This window comes from Lithobates pipiens, unplaced genomic scaffold (assembly GCF_037356315.1).
Source record: "Lithobates pipiens isolate NorthernLeopardFrog02 unplaced genomic scaffold, aLitPip1_a1.2 Scaffold_10, whole genome shotgun sequence".
NCBI lineage: Eukaryota > Metazoa > Chordata > Amphibia > Anura > Ranidae > Lithobates > Lithobates pipiens.
In genome coordinates this window covers 169317815-169345055 of record NW_027507686.1, presented here as the reverse complement: position 1 = coordinate 169345055, position 27241 = coordinate 169317815, and the positions used below count along the sequence as shown (strand labels likewise).

Genomic DNA, 27241 nt, shown 5'->3' with positions numbered 1-27241 from the left:
CAGTGGAGCTCCAGCTGCAGAGATTCGCAATAAAGTTCAGTCAAAAAAAAAAAAACAAGTGGAGTGGAGCGCCACTGTCTAGCCACACCCCCTTGCGGGAACCAGCACAACTGTAGGTAATTCCTGGGTGTTACGTTGACGCAAAACGTAGCATCAGGTAATCTCATTGGTTGGGAGTTATTCAAGCGGATACGTCATCTAAGGGCGACGTATAACGTAATGGGTTACCGCTGCCTTGTGATTGGCTGGCTTGCTCCGTCGTACGGTCTCGTCTCAGGTAACCACGGTAACGTTGGTGCACCATGGAAGCTTTGGAGGCTGAGATTATTATTCCATGCCGCAGCAGTTCCCCCAGCCCAGTGATAACCCCAGCACGGGAGGAAGGCAGAGCAGGCCCCGAGGTGTGTTCACTGTGCCTCTCGGGGCCCGGGAAATACACGTGTCCGCGCTGCAATGCCCCATACTGTAGCCTTGTCTGTTATAAGGGGCCCCGGCACACGGCCTGCTCCGAGCTCTTCTACAGGGATTGTGTGCTGGCGACTCTGAGGGAGGACAAGGCTGGGGGTCAGGGGAGGCAACAGATGGAGGAGATGCTGCTGAGACTGAGAGAGGAGGAGGAGGAGGCGGCAGCTGGTGGGGAGATGAATGGAGAGGAGGCTGAGCTGTGGAATATTCTCAGTGCCCAGGAGAAGGCTCAATTCACCAGGCTTGTAGAGAGCGGGGACATCGGGGCCTTAGTCCCTCAGTGGAAGCCTTGGTGGGATCCAGAGGAGATCAGACATGAGAAGATCCTGGAGCTCCCAGAGCAGGACAAGTCCAGGAGAGAAATGCCCGATAAAGCCCCTGACGCCAACAGCCCAGAAGACTCTCCTAAGGCCCGGCCCACCCCTGCAAATACCAAGGAAGCTGCGGGCCTGAGCGCCCATGAGCAGACCTCTACCGTGCCCCCAATACTGAGCTCCATCCCACCCCTGTGCTCCCTCAGCCGTAATCCCTCCCCTCTAGTCAAGTACAGCGTGGTCAGTGTCATTTACGGCTATGCCTTTTCCCTTCTACGGCACAATGGCGATGTGAGCGACCCGGACATCTTATTACATTTCACAGAGACCTTGTTTTCCGTTTCTCCTGCTCTCAGTACCAATGCTGTGTACAACTCTACGGCTCATGCCTTAAAGAGCGCCACCCGTGCCGCCTCTGACCCACAGCTAGGAGGCGATAGAAGCCTAGCCTGTTCTGCCATGGAGGCCACATCTCAAATTCTGCATAGTGATGAGACCAAAACCTACTCTCTGGCTGCTCTCTCCCACTTGTTCCGTTTGCTGGGAAGAGTACGTAAAGAGGTAGCTGGTGATAAAGACATTCGAAAAGGTGCCTTCAGTGCCAAGAAGAAATGCTTGTTCCTGGCTGCGTGGGTGAAGGAGAATGAGGACTGTTTGGTGGTGTTGTCTAAGGAGATAATGGCGGAGTACAGACAGTATATGGATGAACTCAGTGGGGTGGCAGAAATTTCCAGAGGACTGCAGAAAGCCTGGGGTGGGAAAAGGCCACGGGAGAAGAAGAAACTCATACAAGAAGTTGATCCACCAACAGATGAACTCTGAGCGTTCACAAATGAAATCTAAATGGCGGATTTTCAAGATAGAACTGCCATTTGTGCTGCCATTGATGACTGTTTTACAAAGGTGCAAGCTCTGGAGCCATCATCCTTCCTTCACTACATTGGGGATGGAGATTTACTAATACTGGTGCACACAGAATTTAGTGCAGCCATGCATCGTTACCAATCGGCTTCTAACTTCGGCTTATTCAATTAAATTTTTACAATACACCCCCATATTCACACCGGGCCGATTTCACATGCCAAATTGGAGCCTATTGTCAGCAATGGCACTGTCCGAATGGGTACAACGCTCACCTTTGCTGCACTGCATTGATTCCCAAAAGTAGATCCTGCACTACTTTTGGCGACTTTGGAGGCAATTTCAATAGACATCTGTGCATGAACCTACACAGATGTCTCTCAAATCGCCCCCGAAGTTGGATTAAAATGCCGGTTTGAAATCATGGCGGCTACTATGCAGAGCTGCATCAGATTCCATGTGCTCCAGTTTTAGTAAATCTCTCCCGTAGGGACATGACATTGATCTGGAACAAGCATTTCACTCAGGAGCTCTGGCAGCATAGGAGCTTGCACTTTTAAGGGAAACCTATCATGAGATGTATTTATGTCCTGAAAATGTGATTTTCTTTCCCTGGTTTAAAGAGGAGCTCTGGTTGTTTTTTTGTGAATATTAAAAGCCAGCAGCTACAAAAACTGTAGCTGCCGACTTTTAATAAATAGACCCTTACCCGTCCCAGGAGCTAGGGCTGTGCTCACCCCAGGGGGTGTCAGCTACTGAAGTCAGCATCTTAACTGTGGGCAGCTTGTGGCTTGAAAGCCGGGTGCCTGCTGTGCATCGTAAATGTCCCCCCCCCCCCCCCCTCACAAAAATGTCAAAAGGGAGAGGGAGACTGCCTTTAAGCGGAACTTTCTCTTTTGGGTGGAGTTCCACTTTAAATTCTTTCAGGGTCACTCTCCTGAAACAGGCAAGCAGATCAGTATACTGATTTCAATTTGATATCCACCTGCTGCATTCTTGTGCCATGCAATTGACTGAAAGTGCTGAAGCTAGAGGATTTCAGGCAGCCTGCAGTCCAGTAATGACACCCCCTGTATTTATCTCCTGTTAAGTTTCATTTAACGCTGAACTGCAGCAAAGATCGAGTTCACTTACAGTGGGGCGGTGCCTGCAAAAAGGGATAGCCTCCCTTTTTGCTCTAGCAGTAATCTTGTCTCTTTCCAGTTAATACTGAAATTAAAGTGCAGGGAGCACTTCAACTGCTGTAAGACAGTCCCTAACATGATTGTATTTCAATTCCAAAATATATTTTTATACATAAAATTACTTTTTTCATACATAAATTAAATATAAAGTGTGTGTGTGTGTGTGTGTATATATATATATATATATATATATATATATATATATATATATATATATATATATACACATACATACATACATACATACATACATACATACACAGCTGTGCTCATAAGTTTACATACCCTGGCAGAATTTATGATTTCTTGACCATTTTTCAGAGAATATGAGTGATAACACAAAAACTTTTTTCTTTCACTCATGGTTAGTGTTTGGCTGAAACCATTTATTATCAATCAACTGTGTTTACTCTTTTTAAATCATAATGACAACAGAAACTACCCAAAATACCCTGATCAAAAGTTTACATAACCCAGTTCTTAATGCCGTGTATTGCCCCTTTAACATCAATGACAGCTTGAAGTCTTTTGTGATATTTGTGGATGAGGCTCTTTATCTTCTCAGATGGTAAAGCTGTCCATTCCTGTTGACAAAAAGCCTCCAGTTCCTGTAAATTCTTGGGCTGTCTTGCATGAACTGCACGTTTGAGAGCTCCCCAGAGTGGCTCAATGATATTGAGGTCAGGAGACTGAGATGGCCACTCCAGAACCTTCACTTTATTCTGCTGTAGCCAATGACAGGTCGACTTGGCCTTGTGTTTTGGATCATTGTCATGTTGGAATGTCCAAGTACGTCCCATGCGCAGCTTCCTGGCTGATGAATGCAAATGTTCCTCCAGTATTTTTTGATAACATACTGCATTCATCTTGCCAACAATTTTGACCAAATTTCCTGTGCCTTTGTAGCTCACACATCCCCAAAACATCAGCGATCCACCTCCATACCATTTTATAGGCCTTGTTGACTCCTCTCCAAATGTAGCGTTTATGGTTGTGGCCAAAAAGCTCAACTTTGATCTCATCTCTCCAGACTTTGTGCCAGAAGGCTTGAAGTTTGAGGCTTGTCTCTGTGCTGTTTGGCATATTGTAAGCGGGATACTTTGTGGCATTTGCATAGTTATAGGCTTTCTTCTGGCAACTCGACCATGCAGCCCATCTTTCTTCAAGTTCGTCCTTATTGTGTATTTTGAAATAGCCAAACCACATGTTTTCAGAGAGTCCTGTATTTCACCTGAAGTTATTTGTGGGTTTTTCTTTGCATCCTGAATAATTTTCCTGGCAGTTGTGGCTGGAATTTTAGTTGTTCTACCTGACCGTGGTTTGGTTTCAACAGAACCCCTAATTTTCCACTGATTAGAGTTTGAACACTGCTGATTGGCATTCTCATTTCCTTGGATATCTTTTTATATCCCTTTCCTGTTTTATACAGTTCAACTACCATTTACTGCAGATCCTTTGACAATTCTTTTGCTTTCAACATGACTCAGAATCCAGAAACCTCAGTGCAGCACTGGATGAAAGATGAAAGGGTCTGTCAGGTGTCCAGAAACGTACACACACTAATTACAAGCAAACAAACGTTTGATCAGGGTCATTTGGGTAGATTCCGTTGTCATTATGATTTAAAAAGAGTAAACACAGTTGATTGATACTAAATGGCTTCAGCCAAACACTAACCATGAGTGAAAGAAATGTTTTTGTGTTATCATTCATATTCTCTGAAAAATGGCCAAGAAATCATAAATTCTGCCACGTTGTGTAAACTTATGAGCACAACTGTACATGATTAAGTATTTTTTTAAAGGTTACATGATTATGTAATTTAAAAGGCATAGGACTTGTCTATGAAAGTATCTTACAAAAAAGTTTTTGTTGCCAACCAGATTGTCCAATAAAATTCCTTCATATTGTATCGGAAAGTTAAAATACAAGTGTTGAGTGGTTGCTTTGTGCAGCAAGAAATGTTTTCATGCATGAATTTCAAAAGGAGGTGTACAACTCTCTGCAGACAGATTGAGACAAATGCATTTATTTGCATCAGGTAGCTTCCATGGGGTTTGTAACTAATGCTCTTGACTGGCTGTAGAACTTTATGTATTCCTTCTATGTAGCCAATCAGCTGCCTCCGTTTTCTGTTGCTAAGACAGGCATGTCTTAGGGGTTGGCAAATATTTGTGATCCTGTGAAGGTTCTGGATAAGTAATGCACCTGTAAAAATTTATTTTTATTTTATATATTACCTAACATGAGAAAATTGTTCTTCTCATTTCTAAAACCTATCCACATTTAACCAGGTTTCTGAAAAAAAAAAAAAAACGAAAAAAAAGTTTAAATCCAAATGTTGGTAGCACACAACAATGCTCCAAAAACAGCAGCCAGCTATCACTAGAATTAGGTTACTATTAACCATCAATTCCCAGGGAGGAGGTGTGGTGTGGGAATTGTAAGTAAAGAAAAAGGAGTAAAAAATCCATACTTATTTTAAAATAAAAACTCAGACAGTGAGAGGAACAGTTACCGCCAGTCTCTTTCTAATTTGAGCAATAAAAGAGTGCACACAGTGGGGTTAATATACTAAAACAGGAGAGTGCAAAATCTGGTGCAGGGCTGCATAGAAACTAATCCGCTTCCAGGTTTTTGTTTTGTCAAAGCTTGATTGAACAAGCTGAAGTTAGAAACTGATTGGCTACCACGCACAGCTACACCAGATTTTACGCTCTCCAGTGGGTCTTATTTATTTTTTTGCCATCAAATGGCAGCCAAAAGCCACAAGTGTTCATCCCAGACATGTGCAGTTGAAAGTTTCTGGAGCAATGACAACTTTCAACTACAGTTGTCCATAAGAAGTGTGTGCTTCCATACATTGCTTCAGACAAAAATAATGTTAAGATCCAGTGATTGGTTATTCAGTCCAGCTGAGGGTTCTTAAACGTTCTAGTGAAGCCAGGACATCACGCAAGAATGGTCACTCACATGTACCTGGGTGCTGCAGCCATTGATCGCATGTTTTGTTATATTTGGATGGACAACTCCTGTAAATATAAAATAACTTTTTATGTGGCAGACTGGAATTTATGTCCTGAATTCAGGAGCCAGTTATAGGAGGGGGGGGGGGGGGGGGGGGGGGTAGGGTCTGCATCCAACCTCAGCAACTTCCATGCATTAGACCAGGTTTCTTGTAGAAATATCTTTGTAAATTTATTGGGGTTGGGGCAGGGCCCTAGTAAGCATTGCCTGGGGTGCAGAGTTAATGGGCATCCCATGTTGTCATCTAGAAACCTTATCACCTGCATCCATATGAAAGAATGTAGCAGGGGGAAGATGAATTCCCAAAACATGGCATTTTTTATGGTATTTGAGGACTGGGGTTGAGAACTACTGATGTAGGTAATAAATACCTTTTAGAGGCCCATAACTCTGCATTGGGGAGGGAGAGGAGCTCTGGAAGTTGCTTAATTTGCCAGAGGGGTGTGAAGTCCTGAAACATAGGGAAGTTTAACTTGGTCAAGGCCAGATCGCAAACCTGTCAGTAATGATATCACCAAGCGCGACGGAACCCCGTAGACCATGTATTACAGCACACATGGGGTGTGACATAACATTTCACAACATGGAGTAAAATAAATATCAAAACAGTTACTGATCCAGCTTATCTACATGGCATAAATGAGTTACATACTGACTGCTGTCATACTTTCCATCTCACTATCTGCACATCATCATGTCCTGTTTCTCTACTGCATACTGCCTTTGGTCTTATGCACTGCATTGCTCTTCTGTCCATACTGTCTGCCTAAACACCTGCTGTGTTTCTCTCCTGCACATAGGGCCTGTCTTCATACACTTTGCACTAATCCACTGCACATACTGCCCACATTCATTCCCCTTCCCTGTCTGTCCTGCATATACTACACCATCATACCTGCTGCAGTCCTCCAAGTGCTCACTGCCATTTGGGTCACTGTATCAAGAAGATCCCAAATTGGTTACTTAAAATACATTTCAAAGCTGTGCTGCAACTGGCCTATAGGTAGAGAACCTGTGGGAAGTCAAGGAGCAACGAAATATCACCGCTTCCTGGTTGTTCTCCCAAACCCTAAGCTTCTTATTGACCATCTGTAGTGTCTGGAGGCTAATCAGAGGATATACAGAAAAAAATGGTCCCTGTGTCTAGTGACGGAAGAAAAGAGGCTATACCTGTGACAAAGAATTGAACATATTGGGTACAAAAATTCTAATTAAAAAAGTGTATAACCGAGGGTTCAAGCTTCCTTGACCGGGAAATACATAGTACCACTTGGAAATTGCATGTCTTGCATGCACACAAAAACAGGTACAACATAAAACAAAAATACACAACCGTGCGCACGCAAAATGGTCTGACACACACAGGGTACTACCACAGCTAAACGCGGTGTGAGGATTGCCAACAAGATCTGTTAAAGGTAGTGCTCCTGTGTGTAAACCTCTTGGGAGCTGGAGGGAAGGGTGCTGTCACTGTATTGAATACTTGATGGGATTGTGATAGTCCCTGCACAATGTGGGTTTTCACTGGAGGTTTCTACAGTTGCATATGAACATGAAGGTAGAGGTATGCCGCTGATATCATGTGCAGTGAAAAGTTCCTGGATACTTAAAGTGAACCTTCAGTATTTTTTTTTTTTTTTTTTTTAAATCTTTCCATCTATTAAATCTTCTGCCCTTGCTGTTTTAACTTTGGATAGTAAAACATTTTTTTTTCTGCCAGTAAATAACTTATACAGCCCTCGACCTGTTTCTTGTCTGGGAGAAAGCCTAGGCTTAGGACATCATGCACAGCTTTCTCTCTATCTCAAGGGAGAGGGCGATTTCTAGGGAGGGTGGGGGGATGAGTCATAAGAGGGGCAATGGAAGCTGCAGAGCTGGAGGTGTGAAAAAAAGAGAGACCAGGTGCGCCAATGATATTCTTTTATGCATTTTTTTTATCCCCCTTGTGCTTTTTTTTTTTTTTTTTTTTTTTTTTTTTTTTTTAATTCACATTGTACACTCAGTGGATTTTTTTGCGCCATCTCCCCCTCTTTTAGAGCTGGAGGTGTGCCTCTGTGTAAACCCAGGAAGTGAACAGGCAGCAGCTTCAGCTGCCCACAGTTAAAATGGCTGCAGCCAGACTCAGTGGAAAGAGATTTCTGCAGCATATTTGGCAAGTACAGAATTGCAGTATATATAAAATAGAATGCAAGGAGGTTGGAGGGAAGCTTCAAAATGGCAAAGATGCTTTTATTACAAATTATGTGAGCAGACTGCAGTTCCTCTTTAAGAAGGTATCTGTGGTTGTAGACAGCTATTAATTGGGCAGAGGGCCCTGAGGTCCAGATCCCCCAATGCTGGGTCTCAGGTATTCAGATGAATCGTCTGTTGCTGGTAGTATTGGGGGGAATGTGTGAAAATGGGGAGCAGTACACTTAGAGCTCTGCAGGTTGACAGGATTTTCCAGTAACTCACACCTAACGCAGTGATTGTGGCCGCTTGGCAATCCTTACAGGCATGCAGTGCGTGTGGACTTGGTTGTCCCTCTATGCCAGTGATGGCGAACCTTGGCACCCCAGAAGTTTTGGAACTACATTTCCCATGATGCTCATGCACTCTGCAGTGTAGTGGAGCATCATGGGAAATGTAGTTCCAAAACATCTGGGGTGCCAAGGTTCGCTACCACTGCTATATGCTGTCCGTACAGTTAATGAGCCGGCAGGAAAAGTATTCAAAAGGAAATTCTCAATAAAGGACATGCATCCAGTGTAGTCAGTGACACCACCCTTCCCTCCAGCTCCAGCTCCCAAGAGGTTCGCACACAGGAAGGAGCACTACCTTTAACAGATCTTGTTGGCAATCCTCACACCGCACTTAGCTGTGGTAGTACCCTGTGTGTCAGAACATTTTACGTCCGGATGTTTGTATATTATTGTTTTATGTTCTACCTGTTTTTGTGTTCATGTAAGGATACAAATTCCAAGTGGTACTGTGTATTTCCCGCTCAGGGGAGCATGAACCCTCAGTATACACTTTTTTAAATGTCACTAGATAAAGGGACCATTTTATTTCTGTATGCATAGTTAGGCTATAGTGGCAACACCTAATACCGGTAGCTGAGTGCAATATTGGGAGTACTACCCTTGATTTAAGGCCCCATTTCTTTCTGTTTTTCATAATCGAATGGGTATGAAGAGGTATCCCAGATGTGTGATAGAAAGCTGTGGGAATTGTTTGTGTCTTTTGGGATTCCAGAACACAGTGTAAAGCATTTAATGGTAGAATTCAACTGGAGGTGCCTGCTGTAAGGACCAGGAACTTCCCACTTTTCATCGTCACACAAAAATAAAACATTTTCTGTTTGCTTAAAAAAGATTTATTGCAGTGTGTATATATACTGGTATTATACAAATCAAGTCAGTAAAATATTTAAACAAAAATGTAAATTTTGAGGTATCCATGAAATCACACCCATTAATGCCAGCATATACATTGCTTGTTTTATGTGTTGCTATGTTATAAAAACAGAAATCTCCGGGTCATTGAAGTTATGTACAGATGTTATAAAAGTGGTTTCAGGTGCAGTGACATTTTAGCCTGACACAGAGTTCTAGATCTATGCTGACATTTATGGAGAGGCAGCAAATTTTCAAACTGGGGGTAGAGATGTGGGTCTATTCTGCAATTCACAACTGAAATGTCACCATTTTAGGAGAAGGTTGCAAATGTTCCATAAAAATGTTAAAATGTCAGAACTGCAGCCCTTGTCCGTATGTGTAAATTGCAAGCCTCTAGACAACATGTCAGGCACTGATCTGTCCACGTTTAATAAGCATTAAAATGTAAAAACGGATAAAAACACTTCAGGAACAAAATAAAATACAGCTTGTATTACACTACCAAATGAAAGCACTTTTTCCAACCTCGTGAGAACAATTTTTGATGAGCTTCTCTAGCAATTAAATAATTACTGTTTAGAGGTTCACCCCCTCCCCCCCTAAAAAAAAATTATCATACATTGGCTTATTACAACTTCCTACTGGAAGGCAGTTTATTTTTGGAATACTTTATGATTAACGCCAAGTTAATAAATATATGGAAATATCCTGTAGGGGACCCTTCTGCAATATTCCTGCCAGGCCAGTCCATATTTCTTCAAGCACTGGTGTTCATCCCTTGCTTCACGGTGAATCAAAAGGCCAGTGAAGTAAATTACATAGAAGTACGGTAGGATGTGAGAGACACCTGAGACAACAAATGTTACAATGTTAAATAATTACATATATTAATGTTTTCATCAAGTGTGGTATCTTCATTACTGGGTCTTGTCCTTGAAGACTATACATTTCTATATATCTGGACTTGGAGCTCTAAACAAGCATTTTGTAATTCACAAAGCAAAAAATCCCAGACTCCATCAAAAGCAGACACTTCCTTTGAGTACACATCATTACAGATACTCACCACAAGGCAAGGACCAGGCTAGGGCCATAATTAAGTCTCCCAAGTAATTCGGATGGCGAACAAGACCCCACCAACCAGATACCAGCAGCCGTTTTCCAGTTGCTGTTGGAATGGTTTCAAGCCCTAAATTAAGGAAACAAATATACCAGTAGATGTAAAACAGGCATATCAACATCAATTACTGTATAGTGTGCCAACAGCAATAAAAAAAACTGACTGGGGTTTTAATACTACTCCACTTGTTTCAAAACTAAAGTTGGAAGAACCCTATAGACTGTAGGTATAGCCAAAGAGGAAAGAATAGTGGAATAACCTTACTACATTTGGGTAGGTAAACTTGGCATTCCAGCTGTTGTGGAACTACAAGTCCCATGAGTCATTGCAAGAATGACGGCCACAGGCACGACTTCCTAGAGGCAGAGGCTTCGTGTCACATTCGGCTACCCATCACATTTTGCTACCCGCTGGAGTGCGCATGCGCGACAACGTCATATGTCTTCCAACACAGGGCTGCTCGCCACGCTTCGGGCACGGCCTCGCTTCACTCGGCATAAATATAATAAAACTCTATGCCCACTTGGATAGTGGGGCTTGAAGTTGGAGCCAACTGTGATGGGTCGCCGTATGTGACGAAACAGAGGCATAATAGGATTTAAAGTTTAATCACAGCTTTAGTGCCAAGGTTACCTACTCCTACAGTTAACCAAAAAAATATTTTGCAACCTGTCATCAAGCATGCAGTGAATATCTGTCATCTGTCTTTTGATAGATGAGGGAGATTTTCTAAAACTGCTGCACACAGAACCTGGCATTGCAGTGTATAGTTATCAGATTTTAGGTTTTAATTTCAAAGTTTAAAGTCATAGTAAAGTCTTGTTTTTTTATTTATTTTTCATTTAAAAATAACAAACATGTCATACTTATCTGCTCTGCAGTGGATTTGCACAGAGCAGCCCAAAGCCTGAACTGGAGCTAAATAGCTTGCCAAAAGCTCTGCAAATGTTTTGTAAAAGCTTGCTGTACACACTGCTCTTATATAAGCTGAATCCCATGTGAACAAGACCAAAGGCAGCTTAAACATACATGTCAGTGGTAAACATTGGGTCCAACAACCCTATGACCTGGGTGTCATCATGACATCACCTGGATCCAGCATGTTAGGGCAATGTTTAGCAATAGCTTAGCATTATATGCACTAACACCAGCATTCACTTTAAATAATTTCTCTATTGACATGAGTGCCCAAACTTGCTACTTCAAACCAAGTGACTATCACTCCTAAATGGACCTAGGAATACATACTGTAGGAAGCTAAAGCCATTCGGAAGACTTCTATTTCTTACCAGCTACACTTGGGTCTGAAGGATTTCTTCGGAAAGCATTTTTCTGTGAATTTGAGCCTCTGAAAATAATGTATCCTAAAGCTGGTAAAAATAATAAAAAAATATCTTAGGAATGTATGTGTATATTCATTAGTCCAATTATACAATATCAAGTAAACACAAGCCAAAAATATAACCATATATATATTTTTTTAATTTGTTTTAGATAGCATGGGTAAGTCGAGGTGCACCAAATGGAAATTTTGGTTCCGAAAATGCAGAATGCACTTGGCCAAAAATTACAGTTTTTAAAAAAAAGATATTCGATTTTTATATATAAAATTGTAATATATTCGTCTTTTTAATACCATGAATTTAAATGAATATGTTTTTTTTGTTGGCCATTATTGCCACATTTTGCGCAAGAAAAGCTCAACAAAAATGCTTCCCTTTAAATTTTATTTATGTCTTTACACTGGTCCATTGCCTTCCTCTACCTAACTTGCTAAAACATTTTTACTTCCATCTGTGTTGCTGTTGGAGAGTCACCTTCACTTTCTGTCTGGAAAAAAAGTTGGTGCCTGGGACAGGAAGACAGGAGAGATATATTTAATGTAGTAACTGACAGTAGTAAAACCTGACAGGTGTCCTAAAGTTTTTGGTATATATACACTTTAATGTAAAACTAGCTTTTAAAATAAAGCAACCTTCCCTTTAAAACTATCCATAAAGTGCTAAGGAAGTAGATGAGAAAGGGGAGGTAAAATTAAATTTGATAATTATAGTGGCTATAAAGGCTTATATATTTTTTGCATTAATGCATTATTTGCTTTAAGATTAAAAAAAAAAAAAAAAAGCTTATGTTATTAGTACCCCCCCATACTTACCTGAGCCCAAACTTGATCCAATGCTGTGCCCGAGAGCCGAGTCTCTCCCTGCTCTCTCTCTCCTCACAGGACAGAGAGGAAGCCATCCTGCTGCTGTCAATCAAATCCTGTGACTTTGCACTTCTCTATCCCCTCAGTAACCACTTTCTAATCAAAGGGAAGAAAAATGAAGAAGCGATAGCATCGCTCCCTGCAAAGTGACCCAGTGATGGGTGTGCGCTGTCACTGTGCAAAAAGAGCCTAATAAACAGAGGTCCCTGAAGGACTTCTGTTTACTAGAGGCCCTGTTGGTACATTTATGCGCACAAATATACAAGGCGTAGTACAAGGCATTTTAGTATATCTGGCCAAATTAATCATAGCACATGAAGTTCTCAATGCTTACAATACTTTAACTTACTTTGTCTACAGTAAACACAAAAGTGCAGCAACTGAGTGTTTTAAAAAAAAAAAAAACACAATGATAGAAATATGGGAGGTGTCACTGCTGTATTATTTTATCCGGAGCATCGTGGTTTTCTTTTATTTCAAACCTCACTGGATGCATATTTGTTCCTGATCAGGGACTTGTTGAGTAGTGAAACCAAGATCAGCTTGACTACCCAGAGCCTGCAGAGCAAGTCTGCAATGGCAATTACAATATTTCCATTATCACATCACTTTCAATCTTAAAATATGTAGCCTATAAATGACCAAATCGGAGAAGGTTGATTAGGTAATCATACCATCTATGAAGATTATAACCACTGCGACTACAGTGCTTAGCTCCTGTGGATGACTGACAAGGAAATACGCCTGCAGGGAATAGGTAAATGGAACCCAGCACAAATCACCAAAAGCCAACATGAAACCAAATCCATCATGCACGATATCCATTGTAGTAAGGATCGCTTCCTGCAGAGGAAAAATGAAAATGTGTGAGGCTACATAGTAAAAACTGTGGCGAATGACCAAAAAAACTTGCCAGCACTCTCGAAAAAAAATTGTATAAGGTTATCCAAATTAAAAATAAACAGGGAGATCAAGACAGGAGGTTAGGCTATTAGAACTTACGATTCAGAAAGAATGGATCATATAAAGGGGTTCAAATAACTGCTGAACCCCAATATATAATCAACAATAACTAGATGTCTAATGGTTGGGATGTGCAGTCCAGAGACACCGATATATGTGCTCATCACATACTGCACGTAGTTATTGAACCATTTCTGTTTCCCTGTGCAAGCAAGAAGAGTATTTGACCAAATCTTATAAAGATCCAGTCAGACAGACCATGGTCCACTGGTTCTGTTATGGTCAGGGATAGAGCGCCATGATTGGCTGGGTATTGGTGCTGCAAGAAACAGAATTCCACATTCCAACAAACACTGACTGGATCAGCTTTACTATATATAGAAATGTTTAAAAGGAGCCAACATTGCCCCAACCCATCATTTTTTCCAGATGCTTTTTTTACCCGCATCCACATTTCCAGTCAGAAATTACTTTGCACACATGTTAAATCAGAACTCCAGCTAAAATAAATAGCCCTTTAAAAAACAAAACAAAACAAAAAAAATAAAGACCCACCTTGAATCGAGGGCTGTCCTCTGTAGTAATTGGTATCTATCACTAGATGTTCTCAGTATTCCAGACTGAATGATAATGATTATCATTCGATCCATGTCCTCTGAGCTCAGGCTATCATGGACCCGCTCCCTGGGGCATCATTATTACCCAGCCTTGGCTCAGAACGTTGATGTACTGAATGGTGCACAACATGTAATAACATAAGCACTGTTCTATGCAGAAGCAAGGACAGCTCCTCAGTGCAGGAGAAGAGGAAGGAGCCATGATGTCAGAGCAGACAGAAGTATATATATATTTTTATTTTACATTTTAAGTGTATAGGGGAGGAGGCTTTAAAAACAAATACATATGTGATGAAATAGTTGGATAAGCTAATAAGGTAGACAATAAAATTGTTGCTCTAATCATCAACATATGTATGTATATATATATATAAAAGTGGGGGAAAAAATAAAAAAGGTAATATCTTGTCATAATCTCATAAAAAAAATAAAAAATAAAATAAAAAAAGGGAATACAAAATACAGACTAACCTCATGCCAAAGGGCATCTGTAACATAAAGTGCTTGAAATCCACACACCAAGATCATAGAAAGGGAAGGGGAGCCTCGGAGCTCAATCTCTTTCATCAGGAAGCACAGGTTGATCAAACACTGGAAAGTAACATTGCACATGTCAGAAAGTGTGCACAGAGAATAGAAGTAAAGCTTGCCACAATCATTAGCTCCATCCTTGAATCAATCATGTTCAGTGCCTTATTCTATTTAAATCTTGAAGAATAAAAGTCAAGCTTGGATATGAAAAAAAAAAAAAAAATCAAAAAAATCTGTAATGCTCACCCAGCCAATGAGTCCAGGACGAAGTTCACAGAAATACTTCAGATCAAAGGAGCCAATACGAGGGTTCAACTCGTGTCCAATGAAAAAGTCATATACAGGATTACCTTAAACAAAGGGCAGAAAATGGGCATATACGTAGATAAAACAAGTTCAAGTGTACCCCAAGTAAAAAAATGCTAGTTAGTTTGCTCTTTTTTTCTTCATTTGCACTAGAAATTGAAAGCTGAATGCTAGAAGCAGCAAACACAATCTATACATGCATTCTGACAATTATACTACTGTGATATACTATTGATATAAAAATACTACTCTGATTAACAGACATGGTAACTGGACAGTACAGGAAAGTTGTGTTGTACCTGAGTTTCCACCTGGTGCCAGTGCAGATTCGGGTGCGGTCAATGATTTCATGTAGAGGAAAATGCTTAGAGCCAGAGACAACAGTGCTGAGGCCACAGCAAACTGAAGGAAGTGATCATACACGTAAGAGAGAGGAAGCTGGAGCACCACCGCCACGCCTGCAATTATGGTGGTCACCAAGAAGGCCTGAAATGCTGTAGACAGCAAAGAACATTTTACAATCAAAAAGTGGTACACATTATACCAATAAAAGGAACTCTGCAGGGCACTATTTGCATCTAAACTAGTCACATAACAATAAGGAACCATGTTACCACTTTTTCTAAGAATATCTGAGACGCATGTCTGAAAAACACACAGAACATAAAATATATAATATATCCCTATTACATACATGACACAGATTTGGTGTTACCTTTTTGCAGAGTGCTCCTATAGTATTAGCAGTGCTTAAAAGGATAAGTTCACTTTAAAAAAAAAAAAAATGCTAATTTTTTTGCATTGCACCAGCGATTAGCAGATTGCTGATGTCATGCAGGTCTCCTCCACACTGTCAGTGTATCTGCTTGTTCCTACATCCTGTCATTCATACACACAGCTTGGTTAGCTTGGTAAAAAGTTTAAAAGGTGAAGCACAGACATCCTCATTGATGGTAGTTATTCTGCTAAGACACCCATTTCCTATATCCATACAGTCTAAGAAAATGGGGGGGACAGAGGAGAGACAGCAGATGACGGAGGCCCCACAGTATCAGAGACTCAGCAGCCATAATAAACGTGGGCAGTTTACAGAGCGGCACCAGGCAGGATCTGCCAGGTATTTTAGATGATACAAAGAGACAAGTTACACAGCACAAGCACTGTGCCGTTATTTATGCTTTAACCACTTCAAGACCCCATTTCTGACACTTGTTTACAAGTTAATATCAGTATTTTTTGCTAGAAAATTACTTAGAACCCCCAAATATATTATTAGAATTTTTTTTTTAGCAAAGACCCTAGAGGATAACATGGCGGTCATTTCAGTATTTTATGTCACACAGTATTTGCGCAGCGGGCTTAAATGCATTTTTTTTTTTAAAACAAAATACAGTTTTTGAATAAAAAAATAAAATAAGAAAACAGTAAAGTTATCCCAATGTGTTTGGATATTGTGAAAGATGATGCTATGCCGAGTAAATAGATACCTAACATGTCATGCTTTAAAGATGCACACACTTGTGGAATGGCGACAAACTACGGTTCTTAAAATTCTCCATAGGCAACGTTTAATTTTTTTTAACGGTTACCAGTTTAGAGTTACAGAGGAGGTCTTCTTATTACTCTAACGATTGTGGCGATACCTCATCTGTGCAATTTGAATACTGTCTACATTTGGGAGCGCGACTTACGTATGCATTTTCTTTTGTGTGTTGAGGACGCTTTAAAAAAAATGTTTTTTTCTTATTTTATTTAACATTATCCCTTTAAGAAAAATAAATAAATCTGATCACTTTTATTGCTTACACAAGGAATGTAAACATCCCTTGTGACAGTAATAGGCAGTGACAGGTACTGGGCAGGACCCCAAATCCCTCCTTTGCACTTAAAACTATTCAAAACATCAAAAATCGGCGCTGTTTGCAGCCAATTAAACCAGAAGTGACATTGTGATGTTGCTTCCAGATTACTACATTGGAGACCCGATCTAAGCCGATTCCGGCTTTGTTTGGGACTCCGGACATCCGGCGGACGTGCTGGCTAGTGGCTTGGGTCTCCTGGTGGGATGGCGGCGGGCGGTACGTCCCTTTCTTCTGGGCTTGTAATAACAGCCGAGCGGCTCATTAGCCTCATCTGTCATTATCACTTGAAAGCCGACCACCAGCTCTAAAAGAGGTACCAGGTTGATGGCTCTGGCTGCAGGCATTACCCTGGTACAGCCACTTCAACAAAAGGATGTGCAGGTAGGTGACTTGGCATGAAATGGTTAAAGAAACATAATCTATTTTTTTTTTTTTTTAGGTTAACAACCGCTTTAAAGGGTTAACTTACCATTTATTTTGTATTTTAGGCGTGTGTTGTCCCTCAAAGTAATTCCCTCAGCAATCTGTTTAAAAAGCAATATAATGAACACACTTTAAATATAAGGCAATGTATACATGACAATAGTAAAAGAACACCTTCCCAACAGACAAACAATTATAATAACTATTATGTAGGACAGGGGGCAGCAACCTTTTTCCACTTAAGGGTTGGATTCAATGTATTTGAATGCATGGAGCTCTGTATTCACCTGCTACTAAAAGAAGATACTAACAGTGCAGGTTTCACTAATACAAAGCCAGTTCACCCTGCATTCACCATATCTGGTCCGCCACAGAACATGGAAATTAAATTATTTTAGTAAATTCAAACTGTTAAATACCTTCTCTCATCAGCAGTATATAGCAGTCTTCTGATTTCTATGAGTGTCTGGTTAAAGCTTGTAGGAGGAGTTTTCATTCTTCCACAATTGTCAGAATTATGAATGCAAGACCCCTGACCCTCTGTCTGGACAGTGCTAATTGGCTCTGTGCTGATCACATGTACTCTCCCAAGAAAAACAAAACAAAAAACTCTCTAGCAATACACACCAACCTGAGCATGTGCAACCTGCCCCCTGGCTCGGGAAATATAAGGGAAATATACTGGGGACAATGGAAGGGGAGGACCAGATAAGACATGATCAAACAGCCTCTTTACACAATCCAGAGGATTAACCCCTTAGGTTCCACAGTGAGTATAACAAGCATGCTTTACTGCATATACAGACTGATTTTTATTGTTGTGGGTTTAGTAACACTTTAAGACATTTTGTTAGTGGTGAGAATGGTGATAAATAGTTGAAGTACCTTTCCCATAGGCAGCATGTACAGTAGGGCTTGTAGAGCCACCCAGCCCAGTAAAACCACCAGAGCAAATGGATTCCATAATGATTCCAGAGAAGGTAGAGGCCCGGGCAAGCGCAACAAGCTGGCGTCACTGGTGTTACACGTCAACAGAAGGTACAGCACAGTTCCAGGCAGCAGAAATATAAGTGCTGAGGCTCCTAGACATAGAAAGATCTCAGCTGTGAGAATGGAAACCGGAAAATTCTCCCAATACCTCCTTGTAGCCCTGAAGCCAAATCTTACCCAGAAAGCCTCCAAATTCCATTTCTTTTGTCCTTGGAGTTTTAATCTTGTCTGCCATGTCTGGCTATGTCACGAGATTTCCAATGATAGACAAATCTGGAGTCCAGGGAAAACAAACATATATATTACCATCAATTGTTAATACAGGGCCTTGAAAAAGTATTCACACCCCCTGACATTTTCCATAATTTGTTATATTACAATCAAAAACGTAAATGTATTTTATTGGCATTTTATGTGATAGTGAAAGTAGCGCATAATTGTGAAGTGGAAGGAAAATAATAAATGGTATCCAAAATGTTTTACAAACAAATATGTGAAAAGTGTGACATGCATTTGTATTCAGCCCCCTTTACTCTGATACCCTTAACTAAAATCTAGTGGAACCAATCGCATTCAGAAATCACTGAATTAGTAAATACAGTCTACCTGTGTGTAATTTAATCTCAGTATAAATACAGCTGTTCTGTGAAGCCCTCAGAGGTTTGTTAGAGAACCTTAGTGAACCAGGAGCCTGGCTTGACGGCAGCCTCACCCCCAACCGCCGGACACTGGACAGGGATCATTTTTTTAAGTAAATTGGGCTGCACCACATCCCGGTGCAGCATGGTGGTGTGAGCTTTTAGGGGTGAAAAAAAGGCAGTGGAGAGGCAACATAATGCCTCCTTCCACTTGTCAAATGACTGCTGAAAAGTGATCCATAGTGGACCACTCTTCAGAGGGTAATGCTAATATAAACTAGTCCTTAACCGCTTGCCGACCGCCACACGCCAATATACATTGGCAGAAGGGCTCGTACAGGCAAACAAACGTACCTGTACATTGCCCTTTAAGAGGTGGCCTGCGGGCGTGTGGCAAGCTCCATGAGTCGGGTCGTGGGTCCCGTGGACTTGATCGCCTCGGAGATACCCGCGATTGCCTCACGGGTAGGAAGAATGGTGAGATGCTAATGTAAACAAAGCATTTCACCGTTCTGCCTAGTGACAGTGTCACTGATCTCTGCTCCCTGTGATTGGAGTAGAGATCAGTGACTTGTCACACGTAGCCACACCCCCCACAGTTAGAATCACTCCCCAGGACATACTTAACCCTAACACTGTCCCTTAGTGGTTAACCCCTTCACTGCCAGTGTGATTTATATAGGAATCAGTGCATTTGCATAGCACTGATTGCTGTATAAATGCCACTGGTCCCAAAAACGTGTCAAAAATGTCCGATGTGTCTGCCATAATGATAATGATGTCTGCCAAGATAAAAATCCCTGATCGCCGCCATTACTAGTAAAAAAAAAAAAAAATTATTACTAAAAATGCCATCAAACTATCCCCTATTTTGTAGACACTATAACTTTTGCACAAACCAATCAATAAACGCTTATTGCGATTTTTTTTACCACAAATATGTAGAATACGTATCGGCCTAAACTGAGGAAAAAAAATGTATTTTTTATATATTTTTGGGGGATATTTATTATAGCAAAATGTAAAAAATATTGCGTTCTTTTCAAAATTGTCGCTCTTTTTTATTTATAGCACAAAAATTAAAAAACGCTGGGGTGATCAAATACCACCAAAAGAAAGCTCTATTTGTGGGAACAAAAGGGCGTCAATTTTGTTTGGGTACAATGTCGTACGAACGCACAATTGTCAGTTAAAGCGACACAGTGCCAAATCGCAAAAAGTGGTCTAGTCAGGAAGGGGGTAAATCCTTCCGGGGCTGAAGTGGTTAAAGGCAGTGAACATTATCAGAAGCAGGCCTGACAGGTTCACTTCTCTTCTACACGTCACTGTCACCCTACAGAAGTCTGGATAATCACCATCACCCACCTGTACTACATTCACATGGCACCTTTGTATAGGATACCCCCCTCAGTGCTATGAGGTGTCCTCTACTCACACACATAGTACAGGGAGGTCATCTGTCATATCACTTCCTGAAACCAGCCCCCCATATATCACACAGCACAATACAACATACAGTCACAGCTCCCTCTACACATACCTGGATGGGGGCGTCTGCACTGTCACGTCGCTGTCTCTTTAAATCTAGATCTGCTCAACTCTTCCTATAGTGTTAGAAGTAGATGTAGCCAATCGCGGGAGAGATTGTAAGGCCACGCCCCCATCCAGCCAATAGGTAGCTGGTGACTCTCGGGCCATGCGTGGGCTCAGAGGAGGATTGGCTGTAGTGGTAGCTATAGCAACCACAGCTTCCGCCCATTGGATTCCGTCGTGTTAAACATTGTACAGACAAATCAATAAGAAGCACATGCAAGGGGGCGGTTCCGCTTCTAGTCAGTGTGTCAGGGATGACAGCCGAAAGTAGAGCTCTATGTGTGATCTCTCTATTGCTAAACTCGTTGGTCCAGCTTGGCACAGTTTAAACACCTCAATACCGGGCACTTACACCCCTTCCTGCCCAGACCAATTTTCAACACTGCTACACTTTGGATGACAATTGCGCAGTCATACTACATTGTAACCATGTGACGTGTGTATCATTTTCTTAACACAACTAGAACTTTCTTTTGGTGGGATATAATCACTCCTGGGTTTTTATGTTTTCCTAAGAAGAAAAAAAGACCAATAATTTAAAAAAAAAAGTTTCTGTCAGTGATGAGGCAGCACTGATAGGCTGCAGTAATGGGCACTGATGAGCAGGCATGAATGTGCTGCACTTATGGGCACTGATATGTGGTACCATAGGCATGGGCATACCCTAATCACTCTGTGTGGCACAGATTCCCCCTGTTTAAACCCCTGATATTTCAGCAAAGCCCTCTAATAGGGGGCTTATCATTTTTAAAAAAAAATAAAATTCTAAAAAATAATTAAAAACATACAATTCTAAAAAGTAATACAATAATAATAAAAAAAAAACGACTGACACCGTCCCCTGCTCTACTGACACCGTCAATGATGTATATAGGCATGTTGTTTGAGCTTAAAGGTGCACACCCTAATGTAATAAGCTGTGGCACTGATAGGCGGTACTGATGGTTGGCACTGGGCACAGAAAGGCAGCACTGATGGGCAGCACTAATAGCCAGCACTGACTGGCATCACTAATGGCCACTGATTGCTGGCACTTGTGGGCACAGATTGGTGGCAATGTGGGTACTGGTTGACATTGATTGCTAGCAGTGGCATTTCTGGCACTGGTGGGAACTTAATGATCAGTGCCCTGATTACATCCCTAGATGTCCTCTGTGAGGAGATGTCACTGATCGGCTCTCCTCACACTCTGCCAGTGTGAGACGAGGAGCGCAGATTACCGGCATCTCTGTGTTTATATACGACCGGCTGTGATTGGACAAATCCGATCATATGGTTAAAGAGCCATGGTTGCGGCTGTTTACACAGATCGGGGTCGCGCCGTGTCCTAGGCCAAGATCGGTCATATGACTTCCACCCAGAACAAGAGCCACACCATGCAGCCGTCATTTGACGGTGGGCGGGCAGCAAGTGGATAAAGGGGAACTAAACCTAATGCTGTTTAGAAAAAATGAAAATAAAAACAAGAACAAATGGGACTTTATATGAGCCGTGACCATCCAGTACACAGGACTCCATCCCCGATATTTGATAAAGAGAAGGGAAGGGGGCAAAAAAATGGGCAACGGGACTTTATATGAAACAAATTACTTAGGGTGAATTACTTCAATCAATATCATATATTAAATTACTAATTTATTGGAAACACATCAAGAGGTAGTACAGTGGGTATATTAATAATAATCAGATATATGATATACAAACTTAAAATATATAATTAATATAATTGTCGCATAACCCAATAAAATTCATGATACGATGATAATAATGAACATGACAAAGTAAACAGTAGCCGACAGTACATTCCAAAGTGTGTATATAGTAATAACCAATAAAATGAATTGATGATTGAAGTAGATCAAACCCATAGTAGAATCATGGCCACTGGGGCATGGCATCCATTGGTAAAGAGCTCAACACGTTTCGTGGATTGTTTCCACTCATCAGGAGCAGCTGTATATTGGAACACCTGTGATAAATCATATATTATAATAATAATCAATGGTAATTGATTATACACATAGGCAAAAAGGGGGAGCATAACAATGGTCTTAGCCACTCTTACCTATGGATGACGAATAAAATATATAGTGAATGGTAGTAGTAGTGTACATCAGAAGCGCGGGGAGGGGTATAGTAGCCTCCCCGGGAGCTGGGGTGACATCCTGGATTGGCAAACGGGCCATACATAAATTGTGCACAATTTGCACATCTTTCCTGCTTCCCTTGTGGTGACTATTCCGGTTTAATCCGGAATCCCCCACTCACTTCCTCTCTTTTTTATTATCTGTCTATTCAGCTCCCCTGATTTCACACTCTACTAACAAAAGCCCTATTTGTTGCCTTTCACCAGCTGAAGCTACCCCTTATTGCTGATGTTGTTCTGTTTCTGTAAAACAGGCAGGCAGCTGCAGTAATCACAGTCGGTGTACTGTGTCATCTGCTCAGTGTGCACCTAAAGCTACCCAATTGCTGGTTTTTCCATCTCCCTGCAGACCATTACTACGCCTGGAAGGCCAACAAGGAGAGGCAGACAGTCACAAGCCAATAAAAGAGGGCAAGCAAGCTCTGTGTCTAGAGACAATAGTGCTGGTCGTGGACGCGGTGCATCATCATCAGCATGTGGCCATGGGACACGCTTGTCCTTATTTTCGGCAGTTGGACGCGTTGAGCCGCATCATGCCGAAGACTTGGTAGAGTGGATGACCAAGCCCTCCTCATCCTCCTCATCCTCTCTTACCCAGGCTCAGGGTACTAGCAAACCAGCTGCCAACGCATCCTCTTCCCTCATCTCAATGTCATCAGTCACTCCTTCCCTAGACCCACCATGTCCTCCTGAGGAGTCACCCAAACTGTTTGAGCACAGTGTTGGGTACATGCTCCAGGAGGATGCCCAGCGTTTTGAAGGCTCTGATGATGATACCCAGCTAGAGGATGGCAGTAGCGTGAGCGCAGAGAGAGGGGATGCTCAAGAAGGAGAGCAATCTAGCAGTCATGTTCCATCAGCTGCAGCATACTGCCAGGTTTGCTCCAGTGATGAAGAGGGATGGGATGATGAGGTCACTGACTCCACGTGGGTGCCTGATGAGGAGGAGGCACATCTCCAACGAGGCAGGATGCCCTCCGGGGGCCAGCTTAAGGGCAGCACACCGACTGAATCACACAGCAGCGCTTTGCCTGTGCAGGGCGCTGCCTCTGCGCGTTATTCCAATAGTTCTTTGGTGTGGGCTTTTTTTGAGACCAGTGCATCAGATCGCAGCGCTGCTATTTGCAACATATGTCTCAAGCGTATCTCGCATGACCAAAACAGCCGCTTGGGCACCACATGCTTGACCAGACATATGTTGACCTGCCATGCAGCTCGTTGGCAAGCGTACCTTAAAGACCCACACCAAAGAACAAAGCGGACCTCTCCTTGCTCCTTATCAGCTGGGATCTCCAACCCCACTAGACTTTCAGTCCTCTCTGAAACCTGCACTGAGAGGAATGAAGGTGTAGAATTAGGTGTGTCACAGCCAAGTACTTGAGGGCACTCTGCTAGCAGTACACAGAAGTTCGATTGTAGCAGGCAAATTTCCCTGCCCCAGCTGCTGGACCGTCGAAAGAAGTTCACTCCCAGCCATCTACATGCCCAGATGTTGAATGCTAGCTTGGCTAAATTGCTAGCACTTCAACTGCTGCCTTTTCAGTTGGTAGACTCGGCCCATTTCCGTGAGTTTGTGCAATGTGCGGTTCCTCAGTGGCAGGTTCCCAAACGCCACTTTTTCTCACGGAAGGTGATTCCGGCTCTCTACCGGCATGTGGAAGGCTATGTCCATGCCTTGCTGGACAGGGTGGTCAGCGGTAAGGTGCATATTACTGCTGACTCATGGTCCAGCAGGCATGGACAGGGACGTTACCTATCTTTCACGGCCCATTGGGTAACTCTTCTGGCAGCTGGGAAGGATGCAGGACAAGGTGCAGTAGTGTTGGAGGTTGTTCCGCCACCACGCCTCCAAAATGCTACTACTGGTTGTGACACAGCTCTGTCCTCCACCCCCTCCTCTTCTTCTTCCTCCATGGCCTCTTCCAGTGCTTTGTCCTCGGACCGAGCGGTGATGTAATATTTTACAGGAGGGCCCGTTCCTGCGCCCACCGAGAGTAACTGTGAGGACTTATAGTGTTGTGGCACCAGCACCACCACCAGCACCACAACCACCAAAGGCCCAATTTTTCTACCACTGTTCAACAATGGCATTTACAATTCTTGATATAATCGTTCACAGCAGGGCGCTCCAGCACCCACCAAGAGTCACTTTGAGGGCTTACAGTGTTGTGGCAACACTAATACCTTAGGCCCACATTTCTGCAGAGCATGTAGGGCAGGCCCCTACTTTCAAACATCCAACTTACAAACGTCTCCTACTTGCTAACGGAAGGAGACAACAGTAAGTGAGATGAAAAAATACGGACAGCCCAAAAAATTATACAGGGGTGATAACCCTTCCCTATGTTTTCCAAAAAGCTTAAAAATTGATTTTTTGACTGGAGCTACACTTTAAAAATGTACCAGTTCAAAATAACAAACAAATTCTACACAACAAACCTACACAGTCCCTGTCTTGTTTGCACCACCTGTATACTGTTGTTCTGAGTATATAGGGCCTGGGGGCCCCACACCTTTACTTTTTTTAATTTAAGTACGGGGTTCCCCTTAATATACGTACAAGACCCAAAGGAGATGGTAATGGACAGGGGGGCTACCCATGCCATTTTTTTCTCAATGATTTTCATCCATATTGCCGGAACCAGACATTACATTAAAACCGCAAGCAGTTTTAATTTACTTTTTTCCGTTAAATGTCATTTTGTGCAGGGACTGTTCTAAACACGAAAAACACGTGCCACTTCACAGGCATACTATAGACACCCCCAGGCATGATATTTAAAGGAATATTTCACTTTTTTTCCACTTTAATCGTCATTAAAATCAGTGCTCCCAAAAAAACGGCCATTTAAAAAAAAAAATTTGGCATTGATCCATGTCCCCTGGGGCAGGAGCTGGGTCCCCAAACCCTTTTTAGGACAATATCTTGCATATTAGCCATTACAATTAGCACTTTTTATTTCGAACGTTCGAGTCGAATATACTTCAATGGGGTTCTAAAGTTCGTACGAATTTTCGGTCCGTTCGATAGTTCTGGCGCAAACAGAATTGGGGGGGTGTTCGGCTCATCCCTAGTGGAGAGGTGAAAGGGTCACAGGAGGAGGACACAGCACACTGATGATGTGGAGAAGTAATATGATGGTGGGCAGAGGAGGAGGCTACTGTGAGGAGGACACTGTCATGTCCACAGCCTCTGTCCACCTTCTGTAGTATGTCCAAAGCCTCTATCCACCTCCTGTAGTATGTCCGCAGCCTCTGTCCACCTCTTGTAGTATGTTCGCAGCTTCTGTCCACCTCTTGTACGTCCGCAGCCTCTGTCCACCTCCTGTAGTATGTCTGCAGCCTCTGTCCACCTCCTGCAGTATGTCTGCAGCCTCTATCCACCTCCTGTAGTATGTCCGCAGTCTCTGTCCACCTCCTGTAGTATGTCCACAGCCTCTGTCCACCTCTTGTATGTCCGCAGCCTCTGTCCACCTCCTGTAGTATGTCTGCAGTCTCTGTCCACCTCCTGTAGTATGTCTGCAGCCTCTGTCCACCTCCTGTAGTATGTCTGCAGCCTCTGTCCACCTCCTGTAGTATGTCTGCAGTCTCTGTCCACCTCCTGTAGTATGTCCGCAGTCTCTGTCCACCTTCTGTAGTATGTCCACAGCCTCTGTCCACCTCCTGTAGTATGTCTGCAGCCTTTGTCCACCTCCTGTACCATGTCTGCAGCCTCTGTTCACCTCCTGTATCATGTCCGCAGCCTCTGACCATCTCTTGTCTTTAATCATGTCTGCAGTCTCTGAGAGGATCCTAGAAAGGAGTCAAGAGTAGGAGCACCGCCGGGATGGGGCTACGGGGAAGAGACAGACATGTGTGGACTTTGGAGAGGAGACTATACAATAGCCACCAAAAACAGGGGTGAACAGCGGCGATAGATATGGTGATAACATAAAATTATATAACAACTGGAATATAGGTATACATAAAATGTGTGTGAATAAGCACACATATTAAAACATTTGTTTAAAACATAATGTCCATAAATGATCCGAGATCTTGTATGATTAGCACCTGGAGGCAGCTCCCTTATGCGGCGTACTTTTTTCCGTTAAATGTCATTTTGTGCAGGGACTGTTCTAAACACGAGAAACACGTGCCACTTCACAGGCATACTATAGACACCCCCAGGCATGATATTTAAAGGAATATTTCACTTTTTTTCCACTTTAATCGTCATTAAAACCAGTGCTTCCAAAAAAACGGCCATTTAAAAAATTTTTTTTGCCATTGATCCATGTCCCCTGGGGCAGGAGCTGGGTCCCCAAACCCTTTTTAGGACAATATCTTGCATATTAGCCATTAAAATTAGCACTTTTTATTTCGAAAGTTCGAGTCCCATATACTTCAATGGGGTTCTAAAGTTCGTATGAATTTTTGGTCCGTTCGATAGTTCTGGCGCGAACCGAATTGGGGGGTGTTCGGCTCATCCCTAGTGGAGAGGTGAAAGGGTCACATGAGGAGGACACAGCACACTGATGATGTGGAGAAGTAATATGATGGTGGGCAGAGGAGGAGGCTACTGTGAGGAGGACACTGTCATGTCCACAGCCTCTGTCCACCTTCTGTAGTATGTCCA

The 27241-nt window shown here is 42.4% G+C and overlaps 2 protein-coding genes across 2 annotated transcripts; one reads left to right on the top strand and one right to left on the bottom strand.

Annotated features, from left to right (window-relative positions):
- The first annotated feature begins 183 nt into the window (after positions 1 to 183).
- On the top strand, positions 184 to 4755 carry ZNHIT2 (zinc finger HIT-type containing 2). The gene has a single exon (XM_077459636.1). It carries the CDS (start codon positions 303 to 305, stop codon positions 1599 to 1601), a length of 1299 nt encoding a protein of 432 aa, XP_077315762.1. The 5' UTR covers positions 184 to 302; the 3' UTR covers positions 1602 to 4755.
- A 4428-nt stretch (positions 4756 to 9183) lies between these two features.
- On the bottom strand, positions 9184 to 20564 carry TM7SF2 (transmembrane 7 superfamily member 2). The gene is made up of 11 exons (XM_077459624.1): positions 20425 to 20564; positions 18424 to 18519; positions 18142 to 18338; positions 17303 to 17357; positions 15271 to 15465; positions 14912 to 15015; positions 14606 to 14725; positions 13229 to 13397; positions 11638 to 11718; positions 10295 to 10417; positions 9184 to 10075 (listed from the first exon to the last, which is right to left on the bottom strand). Exons 2-11 carry the CDS (start codon positions 18479 to 18481, stop codon positions 9915 to 9917), a joined length of 1263 nt encoding a protein of 420 aa, XP_077315750.1. The 5' UTR covers positions 18482 to 18519; positions 20425 to 20564; the 3' UTR covers positions 9184 to 9914.
- Positions 20565 to 27241: the final 6677 nt, after the last annotated feature.

Bases quoted from the DNA above. Each gene is read 5' to 3' on its own strand.
- ZNHIT2 (XM_077459636.1), top strand. From the start codon at position 303: ATGGAAGCTTTGGAGGCTGAGATTATTATTCCATGCCGCAGCAGTTCC.
- TM7SF2 (XM_077459624.1), bottom strand. From the start codon at position 18,481: ATGGCAGACAAGATTAAAACTCCAAGGACAAAAGAAATGGAATTTGGA. The intron at 18,339-18,423 runs GTAAGATTTGGC...TTCTATGTCTAG, and splicing joins GGAATTTGGAGGCTTTCTGG to GAGCCTCAGCACTTATATTT. The intron at 17,358-18,141 runs GTACTTCAACTA...CTTTTTAAACAG, and splicing joins ACATGCTGCCTATGGGAAAG to ATTGCTGAGGGAATTACTTT.